This window comes from Hydractinia symbiolongicarpus, chromosome 15, assembly GCF_029227915.1.
Source record: "Hydractinia symbiolongicarpus strain clone_291-10 chromosome 15, HSymV2.1, whole genome shotgun sequence".
Classification (NCBI taxonomy): Eukaryota; Metazoa; Cnidaria; class Hydrozoa; order Anthoathecata; family Hydractiniidae; genus Hydractinia; species Hydractinia symbiolongicarpus.
In genome coordinates this window covers 5368923-5382358 of record NC_079889.1, presented here as the reverse complement: position 1 = coordinate 5382358, position 13436 = coordinate 5368923, and the positions used below count along the sequence as shown (strand labels likewise).

The 13436-nt window shown below is 36.0% G+C and overlaps 2 protein-coding genes across 2 annotated transcripts in view; both read right to left on the bottom strand.

The window, feature by feature from the left end:
• Nucleotides 1–13436, bottom strand: part of LOC130628841 (sorting nexin-18-like) — a 71402-nt gene that overhangs the window by 3841 nt on the left and 54125 nt on the right. The window lies entirely within an intron of this gene.
• On the bottom strand, nucleotides 7132–10597 carry LOC130628843 (sushi, von Willebrand factor type A, EGF and pentraxin domain-containing protein 1-like). Its single transcript, XM_057441869.1, has 3 exons — nucleotides 10024–10597; nucleotides 9155–9310; nucleotides 7132–7961 (listed from the first exon to the last, which is right to left on the bottom strand). Exons 1-3 carry the CDS (start codon nucleotides 10262–10264, stop codon nucleotides 7288–7290), a joined length of 1071 nt encoding a protein of 356 aa, XP_057297852.1. The 5' UTR covers nucleotides 10265–10597; the 3' UTR covers nucleotides 7132–7287.

The window sequence follows — 13436 nt, the reverse complement described above, 5'->3', positions numbered from 1 at the left end:
GGGGTAGGTATTATAGTTATTATAGTTACAGTTATACACCTCATCCTCCAGATGGTTGACAAAGCGGGTAACGCAGTCCTTGCCGCGGCATACCGTTAGGGGATCTAGTACCTCCCTATAGGCAAATGTGCTATAGGTACACCATCCAGAAGGTACGTGCTTGCTCAGCCTTTTAGTCTTGGTCTCCCTAGCATCCTCTTCCATTGGTATTAATAAGCTTTCAAAATCGGCATATATTGCAAAGGGTACCTTAAATTGCATCTGACCATCTCTGTAGAATAACCATTTTTCGGACTCTCTTGGCATTGTAATTTCAACAGCCCCGTAGTCGATGCAATACCTATAATGCTTATCCCTCGATTCGGCTGGGGGGAAGCCCTGTAGGCAGTTAGGCAGAAGTGCATTGCATTCCTATTATTTGAGATCTCTTTGCCCGGGAGCCTCGATAAACGCTTGACAGCTGTATAGTGAGTTTTTTAACATCTGCGATAAGCAATAGGGTCACCACCTTGGTACGTCCGTTGTGCACCGATCGATGTAGTATGTTGATCTTTTTTCCGGTTATGTATAGGACGTTTACTGCAATCCCCTTATTGTTCTCCTCAAACTTATATATGCTTTTGATGCATGTTGGAAACTCTATACCCTCCCAATTGTATAGGCCTACGTAGGGTTTCAGCTTGCCTATTTTTTGTGAGTCTTTTTCAATCTCTTCATAATGCAGGGATGCTATAACAGCCCATTTGAAGCACTCCTCATCTTCATTATTTGGATTAATAATTGCCTTTTTCAAAGCTATCCACTTAGGTAGTTTGATGTACGATGAGCCTCTTGTTAGTTTCAATTTATGGAAATCTACATCAAGGTGTAGTATTCGACCGATTGTAAAGCCACTTTTGGGGAATGCAGGATTTTCCACATGTGTTTTAACCTGGGCAAACATCGTATTCAGCATATCATCTACGTTGCTACCCTAGAATACCGAGGCCATATTACTATGGAGGGCTTTATTCGCCTCCTCATACTTGTCTTTGGTTCCCTCTATTGGCTTCCTCCAATGTATCCATAGTGACAGCTGTATCTTTGCTGACCCCATATCTTCTACCTGCCCCTCAACTAAGGTTTTCACGTTTGGTCGCACCATCCCTATATACCCGTCGACGTCCGCTCCTTCTATACCGGGAATGCGGAAACTTCGGAAAGTCCTATGGTGGGCATGCTTATGTTCCTGGGGGGTAAAATCTTGCCCTGTTCATGTAGATAGTCCTCGTTAGCCTCCTGTTCGACCTCATCATGCAGCGTAGGTCTTGTATTTGCTACCCTGCAATAGATCTCCATCACCATCTCCATAATTACTCATGACCCCTTCTTTTATAGGCTTTGGAACAGCATCAACTAGCCAGTTGTACAATTCCTGCATCTTATCCCTTACAACGGAACGATTTTTCGACAGTTCCTGTTTCTCGAAGGCGTCCATCTGGGATGGGGGCAATACCAAGTTGTACCACTCCCCGATTTTACCCCCGATAGTTGGACGGTTCTTTACCATCTCCTGCTTCTCGAAGATACCCATATCCCCCGTTATTATGGGCTTAGCCAGTTCTTTAGGTGGCCTCCGTGGTACATCCTCTAATAAGCTAATTAATTCAGCTTTACATAGCCTATAATACCCTGTTAATCCACGACCTTTTGCAATATCACGTAATTGTATGACAGTGTATAATTCCATTCTCTCTTTATTATATAGAATTTTTTTGTTTGTCGGATGATTTCATTCTGCTCGACCTAGCGTGTCTTTATTGCGCATGCGTTGATTTTTTGATGAATATCAGGGAATTTCCCTTTTGACTCATTTTTGTATTATAGGGACTTAACCTTGATATACATGACTAGGCACTGCATGATGGAGATTTTTTGTGACGTCACTGTTGTATGCGCATGCGTTGATTTTTGATGAATATCAGGGAAATTCCCCTGTATGCGCGTTGATTATTAGGGAATTGCGCTAGAATCTTGATGACGTCATTATGATAAATAGTAGGTCTTATGTAGATTAATATGGGATGGTCTTGGATGGGTGAGGTGACTAATAGGGGATTGTCGTTGACTTTGCTGGGGGTTGCCGTGACGGCACTGTTGTACGCGCACACGACTGCGCTAGAAGAAACATTTTCCTATCTCTTAATAGAACATGTAGAGCATTTTATTATTGATTACAATATAGGATTGTAAAAGCTTAACCTGTCTACAAGCCATTAAGTTTGATAATTGAAAACTGGGATTCTATGAGAAAAAATTAGGTGTGGTTGAACACACATCTTGGTGACGGAGTTTTAATAGTAGAATTTTTAATAGAATTTTTAATAGTATTATATATATTAGTAATTTAATTTTGATAACTTATAATAACTTTGTTGTTATTTCGATCGACTTTAGACTTTGTTCCGTCAAAAAATAAACCACCTTAAAGCCGCATTCACATAAACGTAATTTTTTACGTAAGAAGATTGTGTTCATTCATTCTCTTACATTACGTAAAATATTTACGTACATGTGACATGCCTTACGAAAATTACGTAAACCCTTCCGGAATTCCGTAAGTGATTACGTGGATTTCCTTGCGTGAGTAAGCAAAAAGAAGGGGAAAAAATATGCAATCGCGTTCGAACAGCATTTCGAACTAGAAATGGCGTGAAACGACGAAGAACTGTCCACGATTGTAAATAAATAATTGCACCACTATGAAGTCTATCCATGTTTGTAGGTCTTACCCAAAATCTTCTTCTTTTATGACCAGCTTCATCAGCCCTCTTTTGACGACGGCGACGCCTTCTTTTTAAAATAATAAGAACAGTTGCTATCATGTGGTGCTTGTTGAATGCCGCCATTTTTGAAAAAAACTTTGCCAGTCAAAATGAATGAAACATTTTTTTTGACTTTACGTAACATTTTACGTAACATTTTCCGTTTATGTGAACAAAAGTATTCGTACATGTGAACAAAAGTATTCGTACATGTGAACAAAAGTATTCGTACATGTGAACAAAAGTATTCGTACATGTGAACAAAAGTATTCGTACATGTGAACAAAAGTATTCGTACATGTGAACAAAAGTATTCGTACATGTGAGTTAAGCTACTTGAAGTTCCATAAACGTGAAATAATCGAAGTTAATTTGGGAATATTTATTGAAAAAGTATTTGCTCCAATAAAAATGAATTTCGCTGCATTGGTATTTGCATGGATTGCCCAGGTTTAAAGTTCTATGCGGTTGTATGGGAAGCACTCACCAAGATACCTGAAATATCTTACTACAAATTGGTAAGAAGAGAAAAGCAATATCAAAAAGTTGAGCTCAAACATAGTGGTGCGGATATAGTGGAATATATCAAAGAAGTTTTGCCACCAAACACAAATCATGTCTGCAATATCTACAGACAGCATTCTGCGTTAAAGTTTCTCAAGGAAAATTTAAAGCCTAATGAAGTAATATTAAGCGTTGATTTCTCAATAAATTTTGAGAACAAACAGCGTCATGAGATTCAAAGTGCATATTTCAGACATAAAGCATTCGCTATTTTCACTACTGCTTGCTATTATAAACCGATTGAAGATACCCCTGTAGAGGAAAAGTCAGTCGTAATCATTTCGAATAAAACTACGCATGAAAAAAACATAGCCGCCAAAAATTTGAAAGTATCTTGAGATTACGGTGAGGCACTTGACTTCAAAGGTCCTCATAATGACATAGGCAGCTGTGTTAAGAGAAAAGTCTATCAAGATGTGTCTGCTGGCCAAATAATAATACAAGATGCTAGCCATTTAGCTGAGTATGCACAGTCTGTATGCAATGTTGAGGTGATTTGTCTTGACAAGGAAGAAATCGTCAACCTTGATCTGACATCTGCTAAATATGTCCATGGCACCTTGAAGTTACACCATGTAAAAAGAGTTTCACCATCAAAATTGATATTCTCCAATAATTCTAACTACAGCGTTCCAGCCCAGTTGTACATGAGCTTGATTACAGCAATGCAGGAATATTGTAAATGAAGAAAACGCCACAGGCAGTTTTTCTACTCCGATTGCAGGTGATCTGGTACTGGTTAAATACATCACTAAAAAAGAAAAGTTTTGAATATCTTGGTCTTGTTCAAAAGGTTGATGATACAATCGTTAGTATTCAATTTCTAAAAACCTGTGGCAAAAAACTTTTGCTACCAAAGATCACAATAATATTATTGGCATAACTTCATCCAAGGACTTCAATTGTCAACAGCCGTGGGCAATATGTGTTGAAACAGTCTTTGACATATCAACTGGATATGTGAGGAATCACTAGATTTCATATAGTATTATCATATTTACTTTTTATTTAGGAAAATCTTTGAGAAAGCAGGACATATTTAGGAGAGTGTGACATTCTGATTAAGTACTAATTAGTCAAGGGCGAACACGAGCCCCAGGTATGTACTCGTTAGAGTTCTATGAGCCCAAAATTGCCAACTGAAAGTCCAAGTTGAACTAATCTTTATTTCATAGTAATGGAATGTTATTTTATGATATTTCTGTGTTCGCACTGTCTATTTTGATTTACGAGGGCTCGGTATGCGCAAATTTAAAAAGAGCCTTTTTTCCATCCATAACAGGGCACTGTCTCAATGCAAGGCCATCTAATGATCAGGGCAGTGTAAAAATTGCATGTTTGAATGTGTATGTCATAACTACACATTCCAGCCTACAAGAAAAACAGTGGTTTGTGAATAAGCTCTCAAGTAATTCAGAGAAATACTTATCCAAGGTAACAAAAAAAATTGTGTTTTCTATGATTCCGTTCTTGACAGGATTTTTGGGCAAATTACATAACCTGAGTAGCAGTTCCAACAATTTTGTTGAGGTTAATTTATATGTCATGGTAGCCTTTCCTTGTGTACATGGTTTGATTAGAAAAAACATAATAGATCCTCAGATATTGTTTAAAAACATCTCCAATTTTCCGTCCATGACAAAACGGTACTTTCAATAATCATCGGTAAGTGTGTAAATTTTAACATCAATCCAATCCATGCCGGTACAATTCTGTGGGGACCATAGCTATCTATGGTTCCCACAAGACGGTGTGTTAAATTTCACATTAGTCACAATCGAAGTTGTGTAAATAATAGGGGGATAAATGTGCATATGTTTTCATGACTTTTTAAAGACTCTACTTCTTTTCTTGAATCTCGCCGTACTTTCTTGTTGTCGTTTTAAAATTTTGTTTACGAGAAAAGTGCTGACAAAGCTCAATTTGCTGCTTTCGTACTTTACAGAACGTTCGGTTTACAACAGATTCAAAACCTGACCCTTTTTATTATTTTTTTGATTTTGAGGTGATAAGTACCAAAAAATACGAAATATTTTTCGCATTAATTTTTGTTGCAAATCATTAAAATCTTGAATTATAGCAGAATTGGCAGATTTGACAAAAATCCGCAATTTTAAATTTCCGCAAAATTAATTTTTTTTTACCGTCCGCCAAATTAAATTGCTGCCGAAATGATATTTTTCTCGCCATCCGTCGATCTCTTTCGTGTTTCTGCAAGACATTCTCTTTCAAAAGCTCTTTGCTTTAAGACGACGACGAGTGACTTTCTTTTTATCTAAGTTGATGATTATTAATGTAAAAAGCTAACGTTGTCGCTTGATTCACAAAGAAACAAATAAGCTTGCACGTTTAAATTTCTCGTCACACGTCCAATTAAATTCCTTCAAAATTATTTATTTCTATTATCCCCTAAATATAATATTTTTGGTATCCGAAATTAAATTCCGCCAAAATTCTATTCCACCGATTTTTTTCCCGCTACAATCTGTCCCCCTTAAGGTAGACAAAGTCTAAGAATAAATTCAGCCACGGAGAAAATATGATTTCTAAGAATTCGTCGGACTTTTAGCTTTAGTCATTAAAAATTCTTAGAATTTATTTATAATTTTGCCAAGTCAATTCAACTGCTGCATCATTGTGCATTAAAGAATTATTGTCAGAATTTATTTCAGCTCCTAGGAAATCATGGGACTCTTAAGCATGCTTCTTACTATGAGCTAACGATGAGCTAAGCATAGTGAGCATGATGCGCTAAGACCTTAGATTATAGTGTAAACGTAAAAACGTAAAACACGAAAAGGGTTAAGAATGTATCCATGTCATCTATTGAGGTTTGAGAGAACTTCTGTGTTGGATGACAAGAGAGTTTATTGTCTCATCATTATCAGCATCATTCTCGGCTTAAAGTCCGTTTTCCATGCTACCATGGATTGGACGGGGTATATTAATGACCCTTTTCCAATCTGATCTAGACTGTGTTAGATCTAAACTTCCTCTGAATCAAGTCTGTCTTTATAACCTCCTGCCAAGTCTTTCTCGGTCTGCCTCTGGGCTTTGTCCCAGGAACTATCAAGTCTCTACACTTTCTTACCCAATTATCCCCCTCCATTCTTTCGAAGTGTCCCAGCCAATTCAATCTTCTTATCTGGATAACATCTTTAATTCTACGGATACTTAGCCTGGTTCTTAGCTCATTTGAACTCTTTCTGTCTCTCAGACGGGCGTTACAAATCCACCTAACCATTCTCATATCATTCCTTTCTAAACGGTCAAGATCTTCCTGCTTCACTGCCCATGTCTCACTACCGTAGACGTGTTTTATTATAAGAAATCAACCAAACGACCATGTTAGCCTGGGTTTCGTATATATTTCTCAGTTTAGTATCAAACTTTTATGGCGTGGTTTCTTAAGAATGAAGCTTGCAAGTGTTTTCACCTTTTAGTTAAAATTTATGTTCTAACAAACAAGTAATGGACAACTGCCATTTGTGCCAAGTAATTGCTTTTTTTCCAAATGTGTGGGGAAAATTGTGAGATTGCTGTGCATAATCTCATGCTCTTCAAAAGTGCAGAAGTAAAAGCCTCTTAAAGTTATACAGCAGTCAGTACTCCGTTTCTTATTAATGAGATTCTTATAAAAAAAATAAGTGTATATACGTTTATTCGCTTGTGCAATAACATTTGTGCAATAATAATTTTTTTTTGTTAAAATTCGTCTGTTGTTTATTTTAAAATTGAAAAAAGTGCATAACGTTCTCCAAAATGCAAAGTAAAAATTATTTATATTTGAAAGTATAAAAGAAACGTGTATACAAAAAGAGGACTTTTAAAATACAAAAAGGACTTTTGTTTTTCAAACATGGTTAATGTTGTTACTTTGGGCGTCTGCAGAAGCCATTGTTTTCTCGACTGTGTTTACTTAACGCAAAGAGAATGCTGAGTAAAGGTTGATATCAAATGGAAAAGCTGCTTCTCTAATTTTACCACCTTTAGCTAACCTTTTAAATTGCCACCAGCCAACTAACAAGCCATTCACAGGGGGGTTGTTTTCGAAAGCAGCCATAATTTCGTAGCCCAATATTGGTCTTTGGTAAACAAACAAGCCAGTGATTCGACCTTGAAATAAGTTTTCTGGCTTGTTAATCACATATTTGTTATTTACGCGCCTCATATCTTGCCCTAAAAATAAATACCCTTTGCCTGGTTTAAGGTTTACAGTTTGATTAAGCAAGGAAGAGTGTGCAAGCTTTCCATTAATAAAAAAATTCCAACTTATTCCATCACTCCACGTCCAACAGACATGCATCCATTTGTGCACGGGAAATTTAACATTGACTTCTACACGGAGGTATATATTTCCATTCCTGGTAAAAGCTACAATCTTATGGTTTCGTGTAATTTGAATCACCAGATCCATTTTGTGTGTTATATAATTTAAAATGGTTTTATTTTCGCTGTCCCATTTCTTTGCAGCAGAGGTCAAAGTGAACCAGAAACAAACTGCAGCACCATGGACAGAGCCGTGTCCTAAGTCGCTTATAGTTGGTATGTTGGTTGCTCCTGCTTCATGGAAATCGATTGAAAAGTCAATATCTACGAGAAAAAAGCAACCTTGTTACAGCCTTGTTAAGTTGACTAAAAAATGGGTGATACACAATCAAATTTGTCGAATTTTTGGATTCGGCAAAATGTATAATGTATCATCCGCTCCACACAATGGCACAAAAGTACATTAAGGAAAGTAATTTCCCCCGAAATTTGTTTTGCAAGTATCGTTGATGGAGATGATTTAAGAAAGGTCTTCTCACATAAATGTGACCTTCCCATGATCTCTTTTGTACTCACTCTAAATCTCTCTCCGGGAAATTCGACCATACACCTATTCCGGGACTTATTCTTTTGATGTGCCGCAACTTTTTCTGTTGAGTTTTATGAAAAACGGACAACAGATTTGAATTCCTTATCGAAATTTATAAACAAAGAAAACTTCGAAACAATGCAGCAAGTAAACAACCTGCTATTCTAATTTAAAGATTTGTGGCATGTCCAACCTCTTTTTGAAAACGAGGCGGGACATGATAACTTGAGCATTAAGAAGACTTTAACTGTGATATATATTTCCTCAAAATAGCACTTTCTGTTGGCGTATCAAGTTAAACTTTTACGATAAATTAAACAAACTATGCTGAATTCAAATATGGTATTTATATTTTACGAGTTTAAAAAAAGTATGACTCATGGTTTTGGAAAAGGTGTATTCCTAACCAGTTTATATGAACAATTAAATTTCGGCAATCTGGCAATTTTAGATCTTTCTATAGTGAGAATCTTTCTTTTTTTTTTTTTTGACATGGGTCTATTTCGCAGAAACACATTTTTTACGAATCAGATCAAAATCTCTATTTCGTGATTTCGCGAAAATTACTTCTCTTAAAGTTTATGAATATTTTAATTAACAACAACCTATTTAAAATCCTCTCCCCTGTTTTTCTAATAAGTAAAGTTATGAAAGAACATTCAAAGCTGTTGCTTTGAATGTTCTTTCATAGAAGAAGCAAAGAGGGATATGTGAGATGTATCAGTATCAGGTCACATTAGCTAACGAAGTGCTACAAAGATGATGTATGAAATATGACTTGAATCCAGGCCTTCTGTTGATTTGCTTTATACTGATAGTAGCAAAATATGCTTATTAAAGGAGACGCTTGCAAAATAATTTTATAACTTAACGGGCGTTAGATGGATTAAAAAAAGAGGGAATACAGTACTGATAAACGTTGACTCACCTTGACAATCTCCAATTCCGTCACCAAGATAACCTCTCATACACACGCATCTGTAGGTTCCTTGCAAATTTTTGCAGTAAGCGTGTGTATGACACTGATAGCGAATACTACAGTTTTCACCATACTTCGCCAGCTCTTTATACGCTCTTAGTTTGACTAAAAATCAATTGCAGTCACTCAGGAGGATAGAGAAAGTCATTTAACGGTAGAGTAAGGCCGCTACTCATATACTTGAGAATAATAATAAACAGTCAAAAAAGCGTTTGAAACTCTGTTATATTTTTGCTTAAAGATATGCATAATCATATTTGTACTACTGGGCTCTGCAAATCCAGGGGACATCGTGACAAAACTATTTTCGTAATTCTTTTTTAGGCTTGAAAACTTTGTTGAGACGTAGCATGGTTTCAGGGCGTTCTTAAATTTTAGTAATATGCCAGCCTAAATCCTCTCAAGAACTAGGTTCTAATACGAGAAAATGTTTGTGACACTTTGACCAGTCTCCACTCCGCGCACTTTAAATGTGGTGTTGTCAGCCCACTTGGAGCCATCTACTGACCGCCAATTGACTTGTGTGGCAGGCAAACAAGTTAGATCAATGCTATATGCATTTCTACCAAGTAATGTAACTTAGTTGACGTCGGAGGGTAAAATAGTCAGCCATTAAGATGGAATTCTCAAGTACACTAAAACTTCCTGTTACTTTCTTACTTACTTTTTCATATGAATGGTTTAAACACTATCATCATAGTTGATAAGGAAAAATGGAAGTATATACACGCCTGTTTTTATAAAAAAAATTTTTTAAAAGCTTGTAATAAACAATATTCTACAGCTGTAAATAAACCAACGTGTAAAAAAATACTTACAAAGTTCATACGACGCTGAGTTTTTGTGTTTATCACTCTGTACGGACGAAAGACTTTGTACGTACAGAGTGATAAACACAATTACAAGAGCAGTAAGCACAGCTATTATGCCGGAAAGAATCCCCACTTTCCAGTGCTCTTGTTTCTTTAGCTTTGAAAGAGCATAATAATCAAAGTTATATTTGCTTGAATCATCTTCAAAATCATCTGTTTGTATGTTAAGTTGCGAGTCGCTCAACATAATCTTGTTTCTTGTATTCTATTTTTTTTTTTTTTTGTGACTAAGTTAAGTAAATATATATTAGAAGAGTGGATGTAAATAAAAATCGAAAATAATAAAGAAATATCACGTTAGTTAAACCATTTTTATTCGTTTAAATTTAAACCACAGTTAAAAAAATTCTCTTGTATCAATTTACTACAACTCTCTAGTGTTTCATGTAAAGTGCTCTCCACCACACATGGTAAAGTCTAACTAAGATTCACAAGTGTTGGTTTTCAAGTTTAAAATAAAAACAGAAAATTCAACCTTTTAAATAACCATCAACAACACGTCGCATTGACCCCTGATACAAATTAAACTTCCTTACAAATACTAGGAAGGATTAAATTTTGTTGACATCGGAGTTGATTAATTTAATGTATCATAAAATTAGTTCCCAGGACATACGTATTCAATCTTTTGAGCATTGCTATAGAAATTAAAAAAAAGAGACAAGAAAATGCAATAATACATAATCCCTTATCTGTTAATGCATTTTTCTTCTGCCAAACTCAGAACATTTTCTATTGAAAAAAAAGTCATTTAGTCTTGCAGATTCTTGCGCATGCGTACACATTTGATGTTGATGAGAACAATTTTAAAAGAACACAAGACTCATATTTTGCCAAAAAATAAGAACAAAAGAAGAACAGCTTCAGGCTTAAATCATTGTTCTCAAAAGTTAGAATAACATACTTTAATTTATATTTTCAAGAGCTTTCTTTTATCAAAAATATGATTTCCTTTCTTCTTTTCCCTTTTTGCAGAAGTTACGAAAATCAATTGAATAAAATGAAGCGACCACTAAGCAACTTTAAACCCAGATATTGGCTAAAAAATAAGGAACTTGGGATCTGACGAAAGTTGTTGATAAAAAAAATCGTGTGAACATGATCTAAGGGACTGTTAGTGGCGCAGCAACCAATTCCCTTCGTATGCTGGTAGTGAAATTTTAGCTCTGATACTGAAATAGAAACGTTTGATCAGAAGAAGCAAAACACAATGGCGACCTTTTAAAGGTAAACAAACTTGGTTCACTTAGTGGAAAAAAGCATGTACACATTATATATCAAAATGATTTCTCTCGGAGTTATTTCTATCCGCAACTTGTAAACACATCTGATGGAGCAGCAGTCAATTAAAATTAGCAACATTGTCCCAGGACTTCTTTTCCTACCTATAGTTAAAATTTTCTAGTGAATATGGTTGGTCGTTGAGCAACCTCGTTCCTAGGGACATTTTCGGATATCGGAGATGTATGTAATAAAACTCGCAAATAGGATACTGGGAACTTTTCTAAAGGAAGAAAACTTGCCCCGTCACCATATCGGAGAAGGGATAAACTCTGAACACAATACGATGACGAGCTTTTAGACAACATTATCTCAAATTGGTTGTGAGAACCTATATGAAAATTACATACAGACTTCTCACAGATTGCAATACCCTCGTCAATTTCTACTATGTTACTGCAATTTCAATTATAGCAATATGTTTTTCCTTTATTAACTTGCAGTGTTTTTGCAGCTTTCGATCTCTTTATAATCATAGGCTACTTACTTCTTTTTTGAGAGGTTTCCACAGTTTGCAGGATAGCAGAATAGTCTGACCAGTGGATTCTGGGAGAAAAAATGATATATTAGCTGCTTGTTGAATGACAAATAAAAATGTGGGTTAATTAATTCTGAAAACTAGAAGTTACTGTGTCGTTATGAAAAAAAAACTGTCCAAATTCAATAATTCTTTAGATCCAATAGAGTAACAAAAAGTTTCTAAATGATAGAAATGTTTCCGATAGAAAAAATAATCAGGAAATAATCGGGAGACTGTTTTGCGTTTAATCAGAGACCATTTTCCAAAAACGGAAAAAAAAATCCCACGAACACTGTGAAAGTTTAATTAATTGTATATTCGCTTAATTAGTTTTTACTGTTTGTACGCACTAAGTAATTAGCTATCAATTAATTACATGTTTTCCCGAAAGGCATATCGATGCCAGACTTGCCTGCCCTGCCCTTGCCTTGCCTTTTTTTTCGACTTTTATATTCGACACCAAACTTATCAAGAATTCAACAAAGGTCCTCCTTAAGATTTCCTTTCACCATAGAACTCACAAATGTTTTGCGATTTCTTTCCGGTAATGCTTCAATATTTGATTTGGCTATCGATTGGCCAATCTTAGACTGCTGATTTTAAGAACGTAGGGCCATACAACATAGCTCCTTGAGATTTTTCCTTCTCATTATCGAATCGGCAATATTCTGAAGGATGGTGCTCTGTTGTATTTCCCCAATTCTACTTACTGCGACGGTATTAAAGCCATAACTTTCCTTAGCGATCATGGCTGTCAACGATATCCATGACTTTTTCGAATTTAAGTCGAGATTGTTGTTGTATAAAATCACGTAGTCTTTTTCCAAGGACGGCACCACAAAGCTCCAAGCGTGTCCAATACCTTTATGGGCACTATGCGCTTTTTATAGCGAGAAGGCGTGCTACATATATTCGATCCAGATGAAAAATGAACATAGCTGATTGCACCATATGCTTCCCCTGATCCATCGGAAATTAGTACCAATATTTGAGTTCCAATAGCGTTATTAGGTTTAATGCATCTTCTGAATCGCAATTCATTCAACAGAGGAATATTCTGAAAAAATGACTCCCACTCTTGTTTGATATTAATAGGAACAGGATCGTCCCATCCTAGTTTTTTTTTTATCTTGTCCCCAAAACTTGCGTAACATTATTTCGTCTCGTACCGTAAAGGATGACACTATGGCCAGCGGATTGTGAATTGAATTAACGTATGACAGTAAAAGCCGTTTTGTAGCATGAGTAGGGAAACCCTTGACCATAATTTTTCTGGGAAACTGAAATATATCTTTTTCAGGATCCCATACTATCCCTAGCACTCTCTCGATGTTAAAACGCATCTTGTTTTCCTGTCTTCCCCCCTTCTCTCACTGACCTCTGGGCAGGTGGCCGACTTAGTCCACTCTCTTATTTTAAATCCACAACTTTCTAACATCGCTTCAATATTATTCATAGAGATTTTATTCATAGAGATATTATTAAAAGATATATATCTGTATGATTTTGTTTCAGCGTATAAATAAACTGTAGCGACAACGTTCTGCTTCTGCTCCCT